Source organism: Leptodactylus fuscus, chromosome 3, assembly GCF_031893055.1.
Source record: "Leptodactylus fuscus isolate aLepFus1 chromosome 3, aLepFus1.hap2, whole genome shotgun sequence".
Taxonomy (NCBI): Eukaryota; Metazoa; Chordata; class Amphibia; order Anura; family Leptodactylidae; genus Leptodactylus; species Leptodactylus fuscus.
In genome coordinates, this window is record NC_134267.1 from 162,885,701 (window position 1) to 162,909,023 (window position 23,323).

At 42.4% G+C, this 23,323-nt stretch overlaps 1 protein-coding gene across 9 annotated transcripts in view; it reads left to right on the forward strand.

Annotated features, from left to right (window-relative positions):
* Window positions 1-23,323, forward strand: part of TNIK (TRAF2 and NCK interacting kinase) — a 222,501-nt gene that overhangs the window by 35,086 nt on the left and 164,092 nt on the right. For all 9 annotated transcript variants that reach the window (XM_075268688.1, XM_075268680.1, XM_075268682.1 and 6 more), the window contains exon 2: window positions 8,274-8,339. In XM_075268688.1, coding sequence (XP_075124789.1) covers window positions 8,274-8,339 — 66 coding nt within the window. The remainder of the gene's footprint in view (window positions 1-8,273; window positions 8,340-23,323) is intronic.

Sequence of the window (23,323 nt, forward strand, 5' to 3'; positions counted from 1 at the left end):
GCACTGGCAGAATTTGTGGCTGATTTAGGAGAGGAGACGCCTAACCTCTTAATAATTCAGTGCACCCTCTGCTGTGCCATTCACCTGTACTGAAATGGCTAACCATGATTTCAGCCATCATTTCATGTCAGTTTTCTGGTGGGCATGACAATTCATTTGATGGGGTCTGGCCCCGAGACCACCCTGACCACAGCGCCTTTTCAGAAAGTAGTGTGGACATTGTAAAAGCGGCACTTGCAACAATTTGGGGGTTTAAAAAGTAGGCATAGCACAGTTTTGCCTGAGGAAAATTATCTGCAAATACATCTACAGCAGTGCTAAATACTCTTCTTTTGTGTATCCTTTGCTCGGCTTTATTTTACTTGTTGTTCCTTATGTCTCTGTTATTTACTAGAGATGAGCGAACAGTGTTCTATCGAACACATGTTCGATCGGATATCAGGGTGTTCGCCATGTTCGAATCGAATCGAACACCACGTGGTAAAGTGCGCCAAAATTCGATTCCCCTCCCACCTTCCCTGGCGCCTTTTTTGCACCAATAACAGCGCAGGGGAGGTGGGACAGGAACTACGACACTGGGGGCATTGAAAAAAATTGGAAAAAGTCATTGGCTGCCGAAATCAGGTGACCTCCATTTTAGACGAATAGTGGATTTCAAATCCGGGTCATATGAGAATGTGAACTTTGTGACTATGAGACAGGGATAGCTGTACAGGCAGGGATAGCTAGGGATAACCTTTATTTAGGGGGGAATGTTATTAAAAATAACTTTTTGGGGCTCTATCGGGTGTGTAATTGTGATTTTTGTGAGATAAACTTTTTCCCATAGGGATGCATTGGCCAGCGCTGATTGGCCGAATTCCGTACTCTGGCCAATCAGTGCTGGCCAATGCATTCTATTAGCTTGATGAAGCAGAGTGTGCACAAGGGTTCAAGCGCACCCTCGGCTCTGATGTAGCAGAGCCGAGGCTGCACAAGGGTTCAAGCGCACCCTCGGCTCTGATGTAGGAGAGCCGAGGGTGCACTTGAACCCTTGTGCACCCTCAGCTCTGCTACATCAGAGCCGAGGGTGCGCTTGAACCCTTGTGCACACTCTGCTTCATCAAGCTAATAGAATGCATTGGCCAGCGCTGATTGGCCAATGTATTCTATTAGCCTGATGAAGTAGAGCTGAATGTGTGTGCTAAGCACACACATTCAGCTCTACTTCATCGGGCTAATAGAATGCATTGGCCAGCGCTGATTGGCCAGAGTACGGAACTCGACCAATCAGCGCTGGCTCTGCTGGAGGAGGCGGAGTCTAAGATCGCTCCACACCAGTCTCCATTCAGGTCCGACCTTAGACTCCGCCTCCTCCGGCAGAGCCAGCGCTGATTGGCCGAAGGCTGGCCAATGCATTCCTATGCGAATGCAGAGACTTAGCAGTGCTGAGTCAGTTTTGCTCAACTACACATCTGATGCACACTCGGCACTGCTACATCAGATGTAGCAATCTGATGTAGCAGAGCCGAGGGTGCACTAGAACCCCTGTGCAAACTCAGTTCACGCTAATAGAATGCATTGGCCAGCGCTGATTGGCCAATGCATTCTATTAGCCCGATGAAGTAGAGCTGAATGTGTGTGCTAAGCACACACATTCAGCACTGCTTCATCAAGCCAATACAATGCATTAGCCAGTGCTGATTGGCCAGAGTACGGAATTCGGCCAATCAGCGCTGGCTCTGCTGGAGGAGGCGGAGTCTAAGGTCGCTCCACACCAGTCTCCATTCAGGTCCGACCTTAGACTCCGCCTCCTCCGGCAGAGCCAGCGCTGATTGGCCGAAGGCTGGCCAATGCATTCCTATGCGAATGCATACTTAGCAGTGCTGAGTCAGTTTTGCTCAACTACACATCTGATGCACACTCGGCACTGCTACATCAGATGTAGCAATCTGATGTAGCAGAGCCGAGGGTGCACTAGAACCCCTGTGCAAACTCAGTTCACGCTAATAGAATGCATTGGCCAGCGCTGATTGGCCAATGCATTCTATTAGCCCGATGAAGTAGAGCTGAATGTGTGTGCTAAGCACACACATTCAGCACTGCTTCATCAAGCCAATACAATGCATTAGCCAGTGCTGATTGGCCAGAGTACGGAATTCGGCCAATCAGCGCTGGCTCTGCTGGAGGAGGCGGAGTCTAAGGTCGGACCTGAATGGAGACTGGTGTGGAGCGATCTTAGACTCCGCCTCCTCCAGCAGAGCCAGCGCTGATTGGTCGAGTTCCGTACTCTGGCCAATCAGCGCTGGCCAATGCATTCTATTAGCCCGATGAAGTAGAGCTGAATGTGTGTGCTTAGCACACACATTCAGCTCTACTTCATCAGGCTAATAGAATACATTGGCCAATCAGCGCTGGCCAATGCATTCTATTAGCTTGATGAAGCAGAGTGTGCACAAGGGTTCAAGCGCACCCTCGGCTCTGATGTAGCAGAGCTGAGGGTGCACAAGGGTTCAAGTGCACCCTCGGCTCTCCTACATCAGAGCCGAGGGTGCGCTTGAACCCTTGTGCACACTCTGCTTCATCAAGCTAATAGAATGCATTGGCCAGCACTGATTGGCCAGAGTACGGAATTCGGCCAATCAGCGCTGGCCAATGCATTCTATTAGCCCGATGAAGTAGAGCTGAATGTGTGTGCTAAGCACACACATTCAGCACTGCTTCATCACGCCAATACAATGCATTAGCCAGTGCTGATTGGCCAGAGTACGGAATTCGGCCAATCAGCGCTGGCTCTGCTGGAGGAGGCGGAGTCTAAGATCGCTCCACACCAGTCTCCATTCAGGTCCGACCTTAGACTCCGCCTCCTCCAGCAGAGCCAGCGCTGATTGGTCGAGTTCCGTACTCTGGCCAATCAGCGCTGGCCAATGCATTCTATTAGCCCGATGAAGTAGAGCTGAATGTGTGTGCTTAGCACACACATTCAGCTCTACTTCATCGGGCTAATAGAATGCATTGGCCAGCGCTGATTGGCCGAATTCCGTACTCTGGCCAATCAGCACTGGCTAATGCATTGTATTGGCTTGATGAAGCAGTGCTGAATGTGTGTGCTTAGCACACACATTCAGCTCTACTTCATCGGGCTAATAGAATGCATTGGCCAATCAGCGCTGGCCAATGCATTCTATTAGCGTGAACTGAGTTTGCACAGGGGTTCTAGTGCACCCTCGGCTCTGCTACATCAGATTGCTACATCTGATGTAGCAGTGCCGAGTGTGCATCAGATGTGTAGTTGAGCAAAACTGACTCAGCACTGCTAAGTCTGCATTCGCATAGGAATGCATTGGCCAGCCTTCGGCCAATCAGCGCTGGCTCTGCCGGAGGAGGCGGAGTCTAAGGTCGGACCTGAATGGAGACTGGTGTGGAGCGACCTTAGACTCCGCCTCCTCCAGCAGAGCCAGCGCTGATTGGCCGAATTCCGTACTCTGGCCAATCAGCACTGGCTAATGCATTGTATTGGCTTGATGAAGCAGTGCTGAATGTGTGTGCTTAGCACACACATTCAGCTCTACTTCATCGGGCTAATAGAATGCATTGGCCAGCGCTGATTGGCCGAATTCCGTACTCTGGCCAATCAGCACTGGCTAATGCATTGTATTGGCTTGATGAAGCAGTGCTGAATGTGTGTGCTTAGCACACACATTCAGCTCTACTTCATCGGGCTAATAGAATGCATTGGCCAATCAGCGCTGGCCAATGCATTCTATTAGCGTGAACTGAGTTTGCACAGGGGTTCTAGTGCACCCTCGGCTCTGCTACATCAGATTGCTACATCTGATGTAGCAGTGCCGAGTGTGCATCAGATGTGTAGTTGAGCAAAACTGACTCAGCACTGCTAAGTCTGCATTCGCATAGGAATGCATTGGCCAGCCTTCGGCCAATCAGCGCTGGCTCTGCCGGAGGAGGCGGAGTCTAAGGTCGGACCTGAATGGAGACTGGTGTGGAGCGACCTTAGACTCCGCCTCCTCCAGCAGAGCCAGCGCTGATTGGCCGAATTCCGTACTCTGGCCAATCAGCACTGGCTAATGCATTGTATTGGCTTGATGAAGCAGTGCTGAATGTGTGTGCTTAGCACACACATTCAGCTCTACTTCATCGGGCTAATAGAATGCATTGGCCAGCGCTGATTGGCCGAATTCCGTACTCTGGCCAATCAGCACTGGCTAATGCATTGTATTGGCTTGATGAAGCAGTGCTGAATGTGTGTGCTTAGCACACACATTCAGCTCTACTTCATCGGGCTAATAGAATGCATTGGCCAATCAGCGCTGGCCAATGCATTCTATTAGCGTGAACTGAGTTTGCACAGGGGTTCTAGTGCACCCTCGGCTCTGCTACATCAGATTGCTACATCTGATGTAGCAGTGCCGAGTGTGCATCAGATGTGTAGTTGAGCAAAACTGACTCAGCACTGCTAAGTCTGCATTCGCATAGGAATGCATTGGCCAGCCTTCGGCCAATCAGCGCTGGCTCTGCCGGAGGAGGCGGAGTCTAAGGTCGGACCTGAATGGAGACTGGTGTGGAGCTATCTTAGACTCCGCCTCCTCCAGCAGAGCCAGCGCTGATTGGTCGAGTTCCGTACTCTGGCCAATCAGCACTGGCCAATGCATTTCTATGGGGAAAAGTTAGCTTGCGAAAATCGCAAACTGACAGGGATTTCCATGAAATAAAGTGACTTTTATGCCCCCAGACATGCTTCCCCTGCTGTCCCAGTGTCATTCCAGGGTGTTGGTATCATTTCCTGGGGTGTCATAGTGGACTTGGTGACCCTCCAGACACGAATTTGGGTTTCCCCCTTAACGAGTTTATGTTCCCCATAGACTATAATGGGGTTCGAAACCCATTCGAACACTCGAACAGTGAGCGGCTGTTCGAATCGAATTTCGAACCTCGAACATTTTAGTGTTCGCTCATCTCTATTATTTACATGCAGTGAATCTGTGAACAAACTACTTTTTTTCATGGTTCATCTGCCCCTCCCTTTTTGATTCTCCTCTGCAGTGAAATCATAGGTGATAAAACACTCGCATTCAAGGTCACGTGCTGCTATGATTTTTTGTTTGCTGGCTGCACTGCTCATAAGGAGGGGTAGTGAGCTTTCAAATGCCACGTCACAGCTGTGTTCAGTGGCCTGCATGTAAGATAAACAGTGCTAAATTTAAACAGGATATACAGTATATTGGCAAGTGTTTTGTATTGAGAAATTCTGTTATTTGGCTCATTTTTTTTTAAATAACTGGATAACTTTTTTTTTTTTTAAATTATTTTTGATCCACCGTTAAGGACAGAGGCATGATATTAAAATACTGGATCTCAGTGAAGAATTGTCACAGAACCCTCATTATGATATTCTATATGTAATACTGATACCTTATGCTCTAGAAGGGACTTTGGGCCCACTTATCCTCTCAGGCCTGGTATTGATTGCTACAGCCTTACTCCCTGTAGCAGATCCCCTGCTTTGAGGCCCTTGAGGAGACATCTTGTGGTTCTTTCTAATCTTTTACTTTCCTTGCCCCATTTGGATTTTTGTTTGTGTGTGTGTGTGTGTGTGTATATATATATATATATATATATATATATATATATATATATCTATATCTATATCTATATCTATATATATATATATATATATATATATATATATATATATATATATATATATCTGTAGTAGCCCACTCCATACAAATCCACAGTTCTCACCCAATTTGGGTGAAATTTGGCACGCCCCCTCTCCACGCACAGGAGCAGAATACTGCGCACGTTACATCTCGCTAGCGCCCCCCATCATGAGATTAAGGCCCCCGAAGTTAGGCCTTATACATATAATGGGGAAATGTGAAAGTGCTGAGGGGAAAACAACAGTTGTGACTGACAGGGACGGATTATAGCGGTGGTGCCAAAGAGTCACTGCTAAAGGGGCAGCACCACCACACACAACACACAAACCTTTCACAAATACCATACCATCACACGGACAGCACACATACACCAACCCACAAGCACAACATCACACAAATGCCACAACACACAACACAAACATCAGACCACTCTAGACACACACAACACAAACACCACCCCACGAATACCACAACACCACCCCATAAATACCACATGTGCACGCACACAAGGACCACACATGCATGCACACACACTCAGATGGATGCACACGGATGAACAGAGCACATAAGCACTCACACACAACTACCGCACGCATGGACACTTGCATTGCGCATGCAGAAACACATGGATCACATACACACATGTATATACACGGACCACACACGTACATGCACACACGTGCATGCATACACACATATATACACATGGATCACACACACGCACTGACAAGACATGTCTGGTATCCTTAGTGGCTGCTTGCACACTGCAGTATTTTTCACGGGCCTCCAGGCCAAGGATTTGGCGGCTCCATAGACTTGTTTGTGCACAAACCTGTGAATTTTGCAGCTCCATAGAAGTCTAGTCACAGCCAGGAGGCCTGTGAAAAATACTGTAGTGTGCAAGCAGCCTTAGGGGGCGTTCACACTAGCATCAGTGTCCAATGCTAATGTCTTGCGCGGACATTAGCATCGGACACTAGCTGCCGGACACAGACACTAGTGTGAACCCTGCTTTACTGAGCAGCAATATTGGTCAGGCGAAATCTGCCTAATAGTAAGATTGTTATCATTGCTTACTATACAGGAGCTTTCATCACTGAAGCTGCTGAGGTAGAGTGAAAGCTGAGCTCTGATTGGTTGCTATGGGCAACTACACAAGTCTGCCTGTGAGGTGGTCTTCATTACTGAGATGTCATGGTAATACTGTGAGGGCTGCTCTGTATTACTATTCATCCTATTACATCTCTTATCAGTGTCAGGTGAATACTAAAGGCTCACAATTCTAAGGACTGTTTTTATAAAAAGCTACCCAAAAAATGACCATCTATTGGGTAAATTCATCCAAAAGCTAAAAACTCAAAATTGTGTCAGAGCTGAGACAAGTGAACAACGTGACTCGCGGCTTGAAAAGAAATGGATGATTTTAGCTAGCATAAGCAACAATTTAACATGTTTTTCGTAAGCGAAGCCGCGGGTATTCTACTCGTGTGTGTGTGTGTGTGTGTGTGTGTGTGTGTGTGTATATATGTGTGTGTGTGTGTGTGTGTATATATATATATATATATATATATATATATATATATATATATATATTTGGTTAAATCACTTTTGCAGACTTTTTTTTTATATTACAATTTTTTTTACTTCATTGTGTTAAAAAAAGGGCATCGTCTATTCATAAGTCTAGCTTTGATCCAATGCGATCTATGTATGTATCAAATCTATATGGATAAATATACCGTATATACTCGAGTATAAGCCGAATTTTTCAGCCCAGTTTTTGTGCTGAAAAAGCCCCCTCGGCTTATACTCGAGTCTGCAAAAAAAAAAAAGTTTTTTTTTTTTTTTTTTTTTTTTTTTTTTAGGGGGGGGGGGGGGGGAGGTCTATGACCAGCCACAATATTAATGTATAGAATCTCCCATAAAATAGTGCAAAAAAAAATAAAAAGTTCAAAATCGCTCCTTTCCCTAGAATACATACAAAAGTAGAAAATGACTGTGAAACACATTCACATTAGGTATCCTGTGTCTGAAAGTACCCGGTCTACTGAATATAGGATAGGCAGTTCTCTTCCGTCAGGAAGGGGTTAATAGGAGCACTGCAGATACCCTAAATTCAGCCAGGCTGAATTCCACGTGGGGGGGAAAAAAAAACAGTCCTCATGCTCAGGGAAGGGACAGACAGACAACCATAACACCCCCTCCCCTTCCCCAGCACCCAGCATCTACTGCACCCAAAAACTCTGACCATTTTAATTTTTGAAATTTTCCAGTAGCTGCTGCATTTCCCCCCCTAGGCTTATACTCGAGTCAATAAGTTTTCCCAGGTTTTTGTGTTAAAATTAGGGGCCTCGGCTTATATTCGGGTCGGCTTATACTTATATACGGTATTCTGTATACAAACAGTGCTCCTCCATGTGACATACTAGTCAGACCTTCTAGGATAAACGGCCTTGGACAAAATCTAGGCAGTTCAGAGCATTGGGATTTGTGCAGTAGTGTATTATTACTGTACATCTAGCCTGTCTGGGGTTGTTCAGACATTAGGAAGATACTATATTTAGAGCTTGTTTTAAATGCTTTCTTCAACTTAATTTTTTTCTTTCTTTTTAGGATCCTGCAGGAATTTTTGAACTGGTAGAACTTGTTGGAAATGGAACATATGGACAGGTTTACAAGGTAAGATAAAAAAAAAAAAAAAAAAAAAAAAAAAGCTTAAACAAGATCTCAAGAGATAAATGGTGAAAGAATGATGTGTGTTGTGCTACGCTTGCATTTTCTAGAACAGTTTTACATTTTGCAAAAACAGACAGTTGGTCAAGCCTGAAAATCTTGAAGATGTGAAGGATTTTCTTTAGACTTCTAACTCAGAGTAATTCTAAATCTTAACAGTGGAGGGGTTTGTTGCTTTTCAGACTTTAGAGATCTTCAAATGTCTGTTATTGGACTTTCTACATCCACTTTAGAGAGACTGTTCTGTGTGGCCTTTTAACCTTAAGAGTATCTGTCACTTGACAGTGTTCTGTTTTAGGACATGGAGTTAGTGGGTGCACTTGACATAGCTGCTGGCTGAATGTTATCTCATCCATCTCTATAGACTTGCGCTTTTAGCTTGGCTGTGCAATCACCATGTTTGGCCAATATAATATGTAAGGGTTTCTATGCATGGATTCCCTATGCCATGAGAAACTTTCTGGTGGCTAACATGACATTATTGGCATGTGCTGTATGTTATCTACTGGTTTGGGTTTCCGTTTGGGCATTCTGCTTGGGGACCCCCAAATGGAATCCTATACACATTATAAAGCGATTATCTGGGAAATCCGCAGACTTCATCAACTATAATGGTGTCCGTGTGGTTTCCGCACGAAACATGCGGAGAGAAAAGTCCTGCAAGCACCACTTTTCTCTCTACATGTTTCGTGCGGAAACAGAGTGGAAACCACACAGCCCTCATTATAGTCTATGGGGTTTGTGTTGTTTCCTTAGGTAACTGCTTTTTAATGCGTATAGGTTTCCGTCCTGGGGGTCCCCAAGTGGACTTCACAAACGGAATCCCGAATGCAGATGTGAATGCACACCCCGATTCACCTTTATCAGAGCTTTGTTATTGTTGAACTCTAAGGTCCATATCAAAAATAAAATCCAGCTGTTAGATTTTGTCAAGCAGTAATGTCTGCCGTGACAATTCTGAGTTATTTTTCTGCTAAATGACTATGTATTATGTCATTTTTGAAGTGATCATATAAAACGTTCTCCTCGCAATTTAAAGCCTGGCTGAGCAGTTTACAGAACAAAGTTGTTAACAATGTAGCTGAAAAGACTTGCAGTGTTCAGAACAAAGGAAAGTGACATCAGAACACGCTCTTGCACTTTTATTTAAAGTCTGCACAGATTGCAGTTGGGCTACAATAGATTTCCTTATTATTTCAGCATGAGATTCACAGCAGTCCCTCGTGCTCCATGAGTCCAAGGGATGCTAATAATCCAGTGACACACAACACGTGTTCTATATTGTTCTTTCCATTACAACTGGAACATAAATCCTTTTGAAATATTTTTGAATGGAAAAACCCATTTGTTAAATGTTCACGTAGCTTAAATTCTGAAGACCATTTATACAAATATTTCTATACAAAGTGTCAAAGTCATTAAAACCGCTGCCCAGATTTACAGAGGAATCAAGTCCAATAAAGTCTTTATGCTGGTGAAATAGTGTTCTTATTCTTGTCTTGTAACTAGCCAGTGCACAGTATTCTGGACCTAGATAATGGTAGGGTGCTTCTGGATTTAGTCTGTGCTAATGCACTCCTGTCTGGTTTTGTTCATCATGGACAATAGTATGTAGCCTGTATCATCAAAAGATATGATTTTCTTGTTAATGGTATTTCATTGATATGTTAAATCTTCTACAGTGTGTGATATCTAAATTCCTTTCCTGATGCCATGGAATTCTAGAATTAATAAAAAAAAAAAAAATCACTGTTCTTTTGTTGTAGACTACTGTACATCTCAATTATTTTGCTTAAAGGAAAACTAAGCGTAGAAAATGCATACAAAATAGTTAAAATAAAAAAAAAAAAATTTAAAAATCCTGTATTAATTTCTTTTTTGTTTCTCATAATATTACTGATTATCCTTCTTACAATCTTGTGACGTTCTGAAAGACAACTGGATGGAGCAAAAGCCTCTGTACTGTAAGGGCTAGTTCACACGGGGGGCAAAGAGGCTGATTTTGACAGCGGCTCTCGCTTCAAAATCAGCCCCTTTACAATGGAGCCCTATGTGAACAGCTAGCTTTTTTTTTTTTTTCTAATTAGGAAGTTTTTTTTTTCCGGTGCCAAAACAAGCCACATGTTATTTATGTGTGAACTAACCCTTAGGGCTCGTTCACGTGTGGGAGGTGGAGGGTGGATTTTGACCATATTTTGACTCGGGGAGCCAAGTCAAAATATGGTCAAAACCTGCCTGCCACGATGTCACGGTCACGGCTTACCCCACCCCAGAGTCGGCTCAAATGAATGGGCCGATGCAGAAGATTGCGGCTCAGCGAGCCGCGGAATCCGCCTGGAGAAAGGGTAGCTCGCTTCTTGTGGTCTCCATGGACCACCATTGTAAAGGGGCGGATTATGACGTGGATTCCTCTGTCAAAATCCACCCCTTTGGCCCTGTGTGAACTAGCCCTAAGACTCTTGCCTTGGGTAAGTTGAACCCTAAGTTGGTCATTGGTCAAAGATGGGATAGATCAGCAGGAGTGTAAAAGGGGCTCTCCTATCTCCTCTCTTGTTCTTTCTGGTGCTCAGGCCGGCAGCGTACTTCTCAGAAGAATGGTGTGCTTGTTTTAAATTGCCATTATTTGTAGGTTTACATACAGGCATTGGTAATGCACTGAGAGAGAGAAGAGAATATAGTTGGCCAGGAGCAGGGACAGAGTCATTAGCTTGAGCAGTGAGGTGGTCTGTAACCTAGGCAATAAGCTGTATACAATGAGGAGATGCAAGATGTATGAAACAAGGTATAGGGTAAAACACTTCAGTTAGCTTAAAATTACAACTTTCAATGTCATCTCACAAGCAGCAGGGACAAGATGTCCTTATTTTGCTTTTATTATATTATACTATATTATGTCTAGGTTTTAGCGTTCTTCCAGTATCGCACATAAGACAGAGGTCAGCTATGTAGATTTTGATCTTTGTCCATCCTGCTTAGTAAGATAAAAGCAGCAAGTTATGATGAATCACGTTTCAGTATAGAAAATGGGCTAGTCTCATTGCTCTGCACAGTTTGACCCTTTACAAGAAACGTTTCCATGGCCTGTGACCTCTTTAGCTGTAATTGAAGGGGAGTGTCATGATCTGGACTGGATTCTGACCTCAACCAGCAGTATCGGGTGCTTGTTTTTACATCCAAGGCCTTGCTTACCACCCTCTATCTGCAAACTGCTATTCTCTATTATTGACACAGCTTTCTGTTCAATACATCTTTATATAATCTTTACTTATGTAGCACCAGCATATTCCACAACACTGTTGACCTGTCCACTTCTTTGGTTTAAAGGGGTCTTCAGGGACTTAGTCATTGATGACCTATCCTTCAGTTGAATGAGACTGAGCTGCAATATCAAGCACAGCCATTGTACAGTGTCTAGTGCTGTACTTGTTTTTCTGTGATGCTCACGTTTATCTGAATACTGTGATCTCTTCAGACAGCTAATGGGAGGAGGATAATGAACCCTGCACCGATCTTCAGTTGATGACCTAACCTATGGATAGGCCAACAAATATTAAGCGAGGAAAACCCCTTTAATTAATGACCTAACATTCAAGGTCATCAGTTGAAAACTGGCTGTATGAAGATTACAGCATGCGGGTGAGCATTGCTGCCTCATCATAGCGAATGTGAATACATTTGCCAAAAAAACCCAGGCAAGACTACCCAAAAACAATTTATAAAAAATATAACAAAGTTTATTAATCATGAATGCATAAAAACACAAGTAAATCAAAAAATAGAAAAAGGGACAAAGGAGAACACATCCAAAATAAACCAGCATACAGGTAGGTGTGGTAAATGATACAAACAATCACTGAAAAAAGGGAGGGACTGAAGACATAGTGCCAGTAGTATACACAATCACCAATATCTTATGTACAATACATAATAGTGGACCAATGGCTAAACTATGATAACCAGATTAAATGTAAGGTTACATAGAACACCTCTTATAAGAATAGTGTAAGCCGATGGCTGGTCAGGTAATGGAGGGGTGTACATCTCACCCAGACTACTCAGGTGGGTGAGATGAGAAAACTCCAGAAGGAATGTTTGTTCTCAGCAGACAACTTTCGTCTGCTGAGCATTTTGGTAAATGCTCAGGATTGGGCTGGATTTTTTTTTTTTTTCTTTTTTTAAATGTCGATTGTGAGCCACACATAGAGCTCACAAGGTACATTCCCCCCCCCCCCCCCCATCAGTATGTCTTTTTTTAGAATATGGGATGGAAATCCATGGAAGCACGGGGAGAACATACAAACTCCTTGCAGATGTTTTTTTTGCCCTTGGCGGGATTTGAACACCAGGACTGCAGTGCTAACCACTGAGCCACCGTGTGGCCCCGCATTGAGCTGGATTTTTAGGAATGACAGGTAGGTTGGTAGTGGGACCTGTCATTCCACCCCCCTCCAATCCACACTTTGGGGGTGTTCCGGCAGCGACTCAGCTGTTGAGAGTCTGCTCATCAAGGAGGCTTAAGAAGCCAGCTCCAGTAGCAGACCTTTGGCATGCTTGGCTGGAGAGCCAAACAGAGAGGTCGTTTTTTGGAGCTGTGTCCTGAATGATTCTACTGGCTTTTGATTTCTGCTATTCTAGGTGAGGTAACCTATTCTGTGTTTAGTTAGAGCCTAGACAGGCAGGTATTTATTTTTGTATTGTTTCCTTTTGTTGCTGCACTACCTTTTTTGAGTGAAAATAAACTCTACTATTGTTTTGGACTAAAGAAACTGGACTTTTGTGTCTATGCCACCCCACCTAGCAACCCCAGACCCTGACAATAGGAAATACAAATAGAAAGTTAATACCAGAACCTTACCAAGTGATGCATGGACAACGGCCCCCAAAAACACCTTTAATTGATGACCAAACGTTCAAGGTCATCAGTTGAAAACTGGCTGTATGAAGATTGCAGCATGCGGGTGAGCATTGCTGCCTCTTTATAGCGAACACAGCACTGTACATTTGTATACCATTATATTTGCATTTCCCCTTGAAATAGGCATTTCGCCTATTTCCCTTGAACTGTGCTGAAATGGGCCATGTAACCAATGAACGGAACGAACGACACATGGCCTATGAAGCGGAAGTGGCACACAGCAGGACTATTGCTTCAAGCTGCTGAACTGCAGGGGTCTAAGGTTTGAAAGCCCCCACTCCATCCTCAGTTGATTACATATCCTAAGGAATAGGTCATCAATTAACAAAGTCCTGAAAACCCCTGTTAAAAGGATTCAATCATTTAAAATGCATTTTTTTTTCCCTCCTAAGAAAGGCTATTCTTCTCTTACCTTTAGATATGTTCTCCGCGCCACCGCTCGGTAGGAATCCCAGTATCTTCTTTATGCAAATTATTTTTCTTGCAGCTCTGGGGGCGGTCCCCAGCGCTCAAACAACACTGCGAGAGAAATCTCCAGCGCCGCCTCTGTCTTCGCCTGGAACGGCCACTCTCTGCCTCTTCTTCCGTCGCTGGCTTCAAACTTCTAGGCATGCGCAGTCAGCTCTGCTGTCGGGCCTCTGACAGAGCCTACTGCGCATGCCCGCGGCCATTTTCCTGTGGCCGCTTACACAGTATACTGGTGTAAGCAGCCTTATTCTTGTGGCTGCTTGCACAGTAAACTGGAGTAAGCGGCCACAAGAAAATTGCCGCAGACATGCGCAGTCTGCCCTGCCTGAGGCCCGACGGCAGAGCTGACTGCTCATGCCTAAAAGTTTGAAGCCAGCGCCGGAAGAAGACGCAGGGAGAGGCTGTACCAGGCGAAGATAGTGGCGGCGCTGGAGATTTCTCTTGCAGCATTGGGGCTGCCTCCAGTGTTGTTTGAACGCTGGGGGCTGCCCCCAGTGCTGCAAGAGAAATCATTTGCATAAAGAAGAAAACCGGGATTTCTACCGAACAGCGGTGTAGAGAAAACCTTTAAAGGTAGGAGAAGAATAGCCTTTCTTAAGGCTATTCCTACATGTTAGGGAGAAAAAATTGCATTTTAATGATTGAATCCCTTTTAAAGCACACCTTCTTACCTTATGTATTCTTCACTTTAAGGATTAAGGGCTCTTCTTGCTCTGCAATTTCCCTCTTTATCAGAGTTCCATGTGATTCAGGACTCAATTTTTTTTTTTTTGTTTAAATATTTACACTATCCCCGGTTAAGCAGACTTTCGGCAAGTTGTTTCCTGGTACCACCTTTATGCTGATGACCCAATTATATACATCTGCCTGGGAAGTTTCTGCTATTCACCTTCCAACCCCCCAAAACACTAGTTAGTGTCTGTCAGCTGTCTCTACTGTCATGTCCTCTAGGACTCAAACAGAATTGTTCTAAAAATGAACATCCTTCTGTTATCCGGATTTTTCTGTCTCTAACATCACCAATAACCTCATACATGAGGCACAAGTCCTGGAGTCATACTTCGCGCAGATCAAGCCTTTCTTTCTCTCATATAATCCATTGCCGAATACTGTTGTCTTCATCCCAAAAGCATTTCTTTTTTGCTTGCAAACAAATGTATCCACTGGTGCTCCAATAAAACCAAATATTCATTTACTTGTATATTGAAATCCACAGTGCACATCAAGGCAAAAGTAAGGTACTAAAATGACCCTTTTCTGCCCACTAGTGCCATTACTCATACTTTGCCATTGTCGAATGAGCTCCTTGTTTTACTGTATGGTTTTATTGGTGTGCCCAAGGATACATTTGTGTTTGCACTACTGGATCTCAGGGGTGGACTGAAGCTCTGTGTACCTGGAGGAGGTGAGCTGACCCAACTATTGTTTTCTCTTATGTTATCCCTACATCACCACTGACAATGCTCAAACACTAAGGCTATATGTACATTGAAAAAATTGGCTATTTTGCATCCGCGAGGCAGACATTGTCATAGGTCACTCATAGACGAGTTTATTGACAGAAATGTGAAATGAGACAAAAAAATAGGACATGTCCTATTCTTTGACGATCTGTTAAAATGGATTGTCAAAAGAAAAACAAAAAACACGTACACAGTCCCACTGAAATGAATGTGTTCTCAAAGACTGTTCTGTGCATGAGGCCTAATCCATTTCTTCATTTTACTTCTGTAACTTCTCACTATCTGGCATTCCAGTATACTGACTGGCTTTGGTCTATCATGAGTGTAGTAGCCTGCTATCTGGCTGTTATATAGTAACGCCTCTCCATTTTTCTGGTGACCCTTTACTTGCAGAACTAAAATCAAAACTCTCCTACCAGTCTCTCTGCAATTCTGCACCATTACACATCTCTTTTATAATCTCATTTTATAAGCCAAGTCATGCTCTTTGTTTGGCCAGTGACTTCGCCCACCCTTACAGTATATCTTTATATTTCCATCTGCAGAACTTCTGGGCTGCACAAACTCAATGAAACTCACTGTCCTGTAATATTTAAGTTGCTCCTAATGTTTTGATAATCATGTACAGCAGTTTTTGCAGTATATTTCCTATTCCATTCGGACTATAATCTGCACTTGTCAACTTTTGTCGGGCAAAATCTGGGAGTCCTGACACACCACAGCAGCAGTTTTCATTTGCTCATGCCCAATTTACTAAAGCCCTGCCCAGGACCACCCACCTGACAGTAGAGGGCCTAATTAGCATATTGGGTGCTGAAACAGTTTTCTCAGGAATGGTGGGAGCTAGAGAAAACTGTTCCAACTGTCTGAGACAGTGGCACCTATTGAAGGATACAAAGAGCTGGGGGCGGTAGAAATAGTGAAAGATCCACATTAACTGTTAAAGGGATAACTGGAAATCCCTACACTAATCCAAACACTCTCCCCCTCTCCTAATTTCTAAATAACATTATTAATCAAAAATGTATAGTTACCCATATCACTGTGGTAGTCATGTCACCGCTACGGGGACATTTTCTGATTATCCGGTGGCTATCCATTTCTCACTATTTCTCCCCTCTCCCCATTCACTCCCTTATATTTACCCTCCACGCTTCTTCTGGCTCTTTTTTTCTTTAGCGATTCAGCAGGGTGTGTGCTGTACTCCAATCACTGTGCACACTGCTGCTGGTAATTAACCTCTACTGCTCATCCACGCATGCGCACTAAAGGTGGATCATTCCTGGAGGAGAAGAGCTCCCACAGACTGAATTAGTACAGGAGGAGGAGGGGCTGTCTCACAGGAAGAAGCGTGGAGGGTAAGTATATACTATGGATCGGGGGTTGGGCCGAGTAGGGAGGGAAGTGCAGGATAACTAGAGAGACAGGGAGGGAGAGAGGTGAGAGGGGTTAGTGAGGAAGTTACATAGCAGGAAGCGGAGCATGTAAACAAAATACTAGGAGCTCCCAGACATCACTCAAAACACGCTAAAGATAGATGGGTGCATTCATTCACCCATTAATAGCATTAAATTTAATTAAAAAAAAAAAAAGAACCCAAAACCTTTTTTTACCCGTGAAATCCCTTTAACACTTTACTTAATAGTCCAGCACCAGTTAGCATAGCAAATAAGGAAGATTCCCCCCCCCCCCCCATATCTCATGCTATAAATTCAGTTCTATGAACGACATAGTATTTATTCTATTACGTGTTTGTAGAACTAGAAGAGGTTTTGTAACTATTGCTTCTTAGTTAGATATAATCCTTTTGTATGCTTTTACTAACTTTGCTCCGTGACAGAGATGATCTCATGTGGTCTTCCACGTATCCCGGCAGTCACGCTGTAAATGATTCTGACATGCTTTGACTATTGGTAGGATTGTCTTTTATAAGTGGAGCAAACTAATTTGTCAGAACATGCTTCTTGTAAGATTTAAAAATGTTCTTCAAGGTTTTTCCTAGAGTCCTCCTAAGGCAAGTTGAAACTTTGACTTAGTTTCTTGGCACCAGAACTATTTGCATTCCAGTCTAGAACATGTTTGCATTGATTTCCACATCGGTAGCTAATCCTCCATGAAGTATATGAGATCTCTTCCCTACTTGTAGATTATAAAAAAAATAAAAGTTGGCAAAGAATCAGATATTGCCCATTTCATTTAGAGCTAAAGGATACACGAGAAACAAAGGCAAGAGTTACCAAATACATTTCCTTTTTACAAATTAGCATTTTACTTCTTCAGCAACATTCATGAGGAAACTGAGTAAGCTGAATTAAGATTAGCTGTACATATAAGACAAGGGAGGGGGGTCGGTGCCACACTCCTCTGACAGTGGCTTCTCTCCCCATCATCTCGTGACATTATACACATTACATGGTTGGTTAAAACATTTGTATGGACTGCTTAAAGTCTCCCAAGCATATTCAGCCACCACCGTGATACACAACACATTAAAGTGATAAACCGCATACCTCTGTTATGTGTCACTTTTGTAGATTTGGAGATAAACGACAGTAAATGCCTAGAGCACTGCTCTTTCTGCTTAGACCCCTAACATTTTCTGCTATTCAGTGGTAATTGATTTTCCCACTGCTATGACATCTCCCATCCCACTTGAGCTGCAGGAGCTAAAGTCCCGCCCCCAGTGCACCAAATGCCTCGTTTTCATAGCCTTTCAAATTTGTTTTCTCCAAGTCTACAACAGTGAGATATACAACCGTTGGTATATTGTGTATCACTGTAATGTGCTCTGAGACGCTGTGGGGTATTGGGAGACTCCCCTTAAGTTTCTAATTTATTGATACTGTTCATACCTCACTGTAAAATACACATGATGCAAATGGCTGATAAAAGAGAAAAGTATAATATGTATAACCAGCATTAATAAATAAACTGGATAATTAAATAGTAATAAATTAGATTTGTGATGATGTAATTAATTTTTACTGAAATCACAATTTCTAAACGCTTTTATACCGGTTGCCTGTTTGCACTAATTGCAGGAAATCTGCACTTTATAATACAGTTTATTTACAGAGTCTCCTGAAGTAAAAGATAAATGTTCAGGAAGAAGTTTTATTTTTTATCCACGATCAGTAGAATAGTGGTCTATAAGTGCCCCATGTGAATGGAGCGGTGGTGCACATGTATGACCCGTCTACTACGGTAGGTCACTTCTGTGGGACTTCAGCAATTCCATAGTAGTGAATGGAGTGGTGGGCACAATGACCACCACAACTCCATTTGCTTAGGGTGTTTGTAGAGCTTGTAGACCCCCATTATTGTGACCCCTGGGGACCACGTCACTCACCAACTAGCTAAGAAATCCAGTATTACATAGTATGGTGTCCATGTGGTTCAAGAATAGCTTGAGTCCACAACAACAGGAGCTGCTCTTGTACAGCGACTCTGCCTTCTAAGTCATGGGGAGCGTAGAGGGTCCTCAGCAGGGACCCCCCCTCTGTGATAGAGCTTGTATGGATGAGGGTGGTTTTAAGAGTTTCCCTCCCTTCAGATGAGGCCTTGAAATGGTGAGAATAAAGCCGGCCTACACATGTGCAGAAAATGTCGGCAATATACAAGTAATTTTAGACATGTCGTTACTGACTGGGGAAGCTATCTGAAGCTTGCCCACTCGTAAGTTGCTGTAAATGGCGACAGTCTGTGTATATTTACTGAAGGGACTGAAAATATTATAATGTATGTTAAAGGACCAGAGAGCAGTGGGGTCATCACAGTGAAGGATAGGCCAGCAGTGTCAGTGTCCCAGAGAATGGCTTTAGCCGTTGCTTCATAGTCTGTGTAATCTTTCCTTGGGTGTTTTGCTAGTTGAAGCCACTTTTTCTATGTTAAATGACTGCTGTATATTTTCATTCAATGGTTTCCATGGAAACTGTTCTTTCGCTCAGATCTGATTGCGGATTCATTGATAGCATCCTGTCAATGGGAGCTTCGCTGTGATCCGCGTCACCAATTCACCACAAGCAGATGGCCATTACAGGTTTAATGAATCTAATGCAGAATAATTATTTCTAAGTAATTTGATTATTTAGTGAAATATATGTTTTTTGCCTTTTTGTCAGCGAAGTACTATTGGATAATTGATTTGCAAAGGACATAGTCCTGCCTGGAATATTATAGAGATGTATATAATCTCATTATGGCTATTTGATGGCTTTGTATACACTGGCTGGTTTTACATGGGTGTAAACAGCAGATTTCAAGTGTTTGTAATTCGCCTGTCACAGTCAGATTCTTTGGGGTCCTACTGAATTTAGGTCATGTACAGTGGTGTGTTCATTTTGTGACATCTGCCTTGTACTTCTTTCCCATATAGCAAAATAGACTTCCATTATACTGACAGGCTCAGGTGACACTCCAGGTTTATGTTTACTCCTGTGTGGACGAGTGCAACAGCCTGTAAGAAATGGTGGGAAATATTTGAAGTAACGTGACCACCAGTGCTGTGGTGTCAGTAGGGGTCGAACCAGTGACTCCAACTCCTCTATATTTCCACAGACTTTATTTTGTAGTCTTGAGTTTTCCAGCATTGACTCCACCCAAATTAGGTGTTGACGCCACAATTCGATTCCACAGTCCTGGCTACGACAAAAAAAAATAAAAAAATTCTCTGGCCGTTCTATCATACATTTTATTAAACTGGTGTAAAATGCATAATTTGTGTCATTGTCATGTTCTCTATTCACTCCTTTGTGACTCACATCTAGGCTTTCATAGGCATGAATAGAGAAATTGACGTCCTGTCGGCACATAAGATGCTGTGTTTGTTGGAGAGTCCACCAGTAAGAAGAGTATGTTTATTACAATTTAAATCCTGTAGCTTTCTAGCAGTCCAGGGAATACATGTTTTTGTAGGAGTGCTTATTGAAGACAGCATGTTTACATGCTAGGCACTTTACTTCTCATTCACTATGTTTTCCATAGTGGTATTGATCGGTATTGCACGCCACTGCAGTACCCATAGCTACTACGCTACTAAATGTACAGCAAGTGATGTTGCACCCCAGCTGATATGCAAGACATCTATCTTTCTAAAATGGCTTATCTTAAGGTTAGGCCATTTATTTATAAAAGCCGTGTAACCCCTTTAACTCTATAGTAATTTATTCCATCTGATATATGTCAAATGAACCCTCTCTGTTAGATTCATTGATATGTTATATTGAACTATTATATTGAATTATGTGCTAACAGTAAATTACGTAAGCAGGAATATTGGTCAATAATACAAGTAACATGAAACTGGATTTTCCAAGTTATGTATGCTATTGTTGCCATTTACGTCAGTCTGGTACATTCAATAAAAGGAATATTGTGTGGCAATTATATTGTTCAAATGAAACAAAAAAAAAATCTATATTTCCTCATTTTGTTATATTTTTGTTCACTTAGGAAACAAGTGTTTCAAAATTAGTGATTGACAAATGCAGGGTACATGCAATTCAAGAAATACAGGGTATTCTTTAACCATCTGTTGTATTTGGCAACAAAGCCACTGATCCACATTGAAGGATAAAATAATAGATAATGTTCACAGGCAAAAAAGATAAAACGCTTGGTTCTCTCCCCTAACAGATGTGTCATAGCGATTAGATTTGGTTTAGGTGGCCATTATCACACTGTGGGGACCTAAAATTACTACTAGGGTTGAGCGATCGGGATCGAAAAAGATCGGATTCCGATCGGCGATCGAGCAAATTTCACGATCGAGATCGGCTGGAAAATGATCGGAAATCTGATTTTAAATCGATCTTGAAATCTCAAGATCGGCTCAACCGTAATTAAGGCCTAAGGACATTTTTATTTTGTTAGTCATTAAAAATTATATGTTTTTGAGTCAAATGGTGAAATAAACCATTTTAGATCATTTTAAAGGTCTTTTGTTGTGTTCTGTATTTGGAAAAAGTAATGCTTTCTATTTGTGTTTATAGTGTAAGGCTGGATTCTCATATTGCGGTAAAAAAAAACTGCAAAAAAAATCCAAACAAAACAAACAGTGGCCCAAATTTACTAACTGTTAATGCAAACAGACAGTCTGAAAATGGTGATAAGTATGACCATATCTTTACACTGTTTGTTCCATGTTTAAAACACTTTTTAGGTGGCTTAGAGTCGAAAAATTCCCGGTTCAATTTTGGCATATTTTATGTGCATTGTGTCACATTTAAGCCATGTCCCCTTTTCTGAGAATCCACACCCATATGTCTAGCAATTCAAAAAAATTTGTAACACAAACTAGATGCACAAATTTATGCATCACAGAAATGCCACATTGTATCAAAGATGCGCAATGTTCGTACAAGTCTCTCATTGCACAATAGTAAATCTATTAACTCTGCAGAAAACTGGTATCTAGTAAATCCTGCTCTCCTCCAGTTGGTCTTTGTTAGCGGTCATTCACTAATGAGGCATTGACTACCTGCATGTGTTTGCCGAAGTCAATCGCTGACAACATGTTCATTACATGACCGCTGAGGCCAGTGATTGGCTGCATGTTTCCCGTATGGGTTTTCGTGGTCATCCATGCAGAGTAGACAACAAGTACCACCAGGATGGTGGTGCTGAAGTGGAGGTGGATTTTTATTTATTCCCTCCATTCCTGCATGAGAGTTAAGATGACATGAAATATCTTTATGCCCCATTCATAGGTTACATTAGATGCATGCACATATATAACTTCATGTATTTTTTTTTTGTCAAAAACATCATTGATGATACATCAAAGAACATACTTTTCTGTGACGGACATCATTGTAAATGTTTGAACTGCAGTGTAAATTATTATAATTTCCACTCTTTCTGCCTATGTGAATGTGCAGATGCTACGTGAGTATCACTACTTTTATATTTCTTCTAGCATACAATGTTATTTTCTGTGATATATATTTTTTGACCATTTAGCTATTCGCTGGGTGGTATGACATCGGTGACCTATATTTTTTCTAGTTTTAGTCTTGTGCCTGTGAGACTTGGTGCATGTGGTACTTTCTCTCTGAATTTCATTTATCATGCTCCAGCAGTCTATCTTCTGGCCTTAAGCTCCTGGCTGCTTAGAATTTGGAATGCAAGTCTTTTAAAAGGAATGCTAAACTTCAAACTGAATGGACTAAAGAGACAAAAAATCTATTCTTTAGTCTCAAATGGCTTCCACAAGCGCCACAAATAAACCCGTAGTGTTGAAATCTGCCCAGTAAACCTCTGATTCCCTGACTCGCTGGTCTCTTGGAAAGCTCCTTTGTGGGCTGAGACTGGCCTAGTCTCCATTGCAGTTGTGTTGTGTGTGAGAAGGCCTGGTGTAATATTAAAAAAAATCAAGATATCTTGGTGCTATATAAGCAAGAGACAAAGAGGTAAATACATAAATAAAATATTACCAAGGGTAAGCAAGTTTTAGCACATCAGCTGTTGGGAAACTACAACTACCAGCACGCTCCATACACTTCTATGGGAGTTCCAAGAAAAAACAAAAAAGTGTGCATGCTGAAGGTGTAGTTTTGCAAACATCTGTAGTTGCAGATTCCTGTACCAGAGCTACTTACTTTTTCTGTCTATTGCATGTGTATTGTACTGTATTTAGTGACTCAGTTAACTTTAACGGATGTGGGTCATACTCCTAGTACCTCTCCATCAGCTATTTGAAGGGGCAGTGGTGTTTTGCTGAGAATTGATGCCTCGACACTATATATACCAGTGTCATTAGGGCTAAGTATGCCAGAAATTATGCCTAAAAACTGGCTTACTTTCACTGACTACACTTATTATGCAACACACCAAAATAAATAACTGGGCTTATACTCTTTACTAAACTCCCATATATACATTTAATACAACCCACTAAAAATGAAAGTATGGGAGAAGAAAGCTACAGAACCAAGTATTATTATTATTATTATTATTATTATTATTATTATTATTAAAGGGAGTCTGTAAGTACAAAATTGAGATGTAAACTAATCCCAGTACCTTGTAAGGCTGTCATCACAATTTACAATTATGTATTTTTTATTGCGAACCGCTGCTCCATC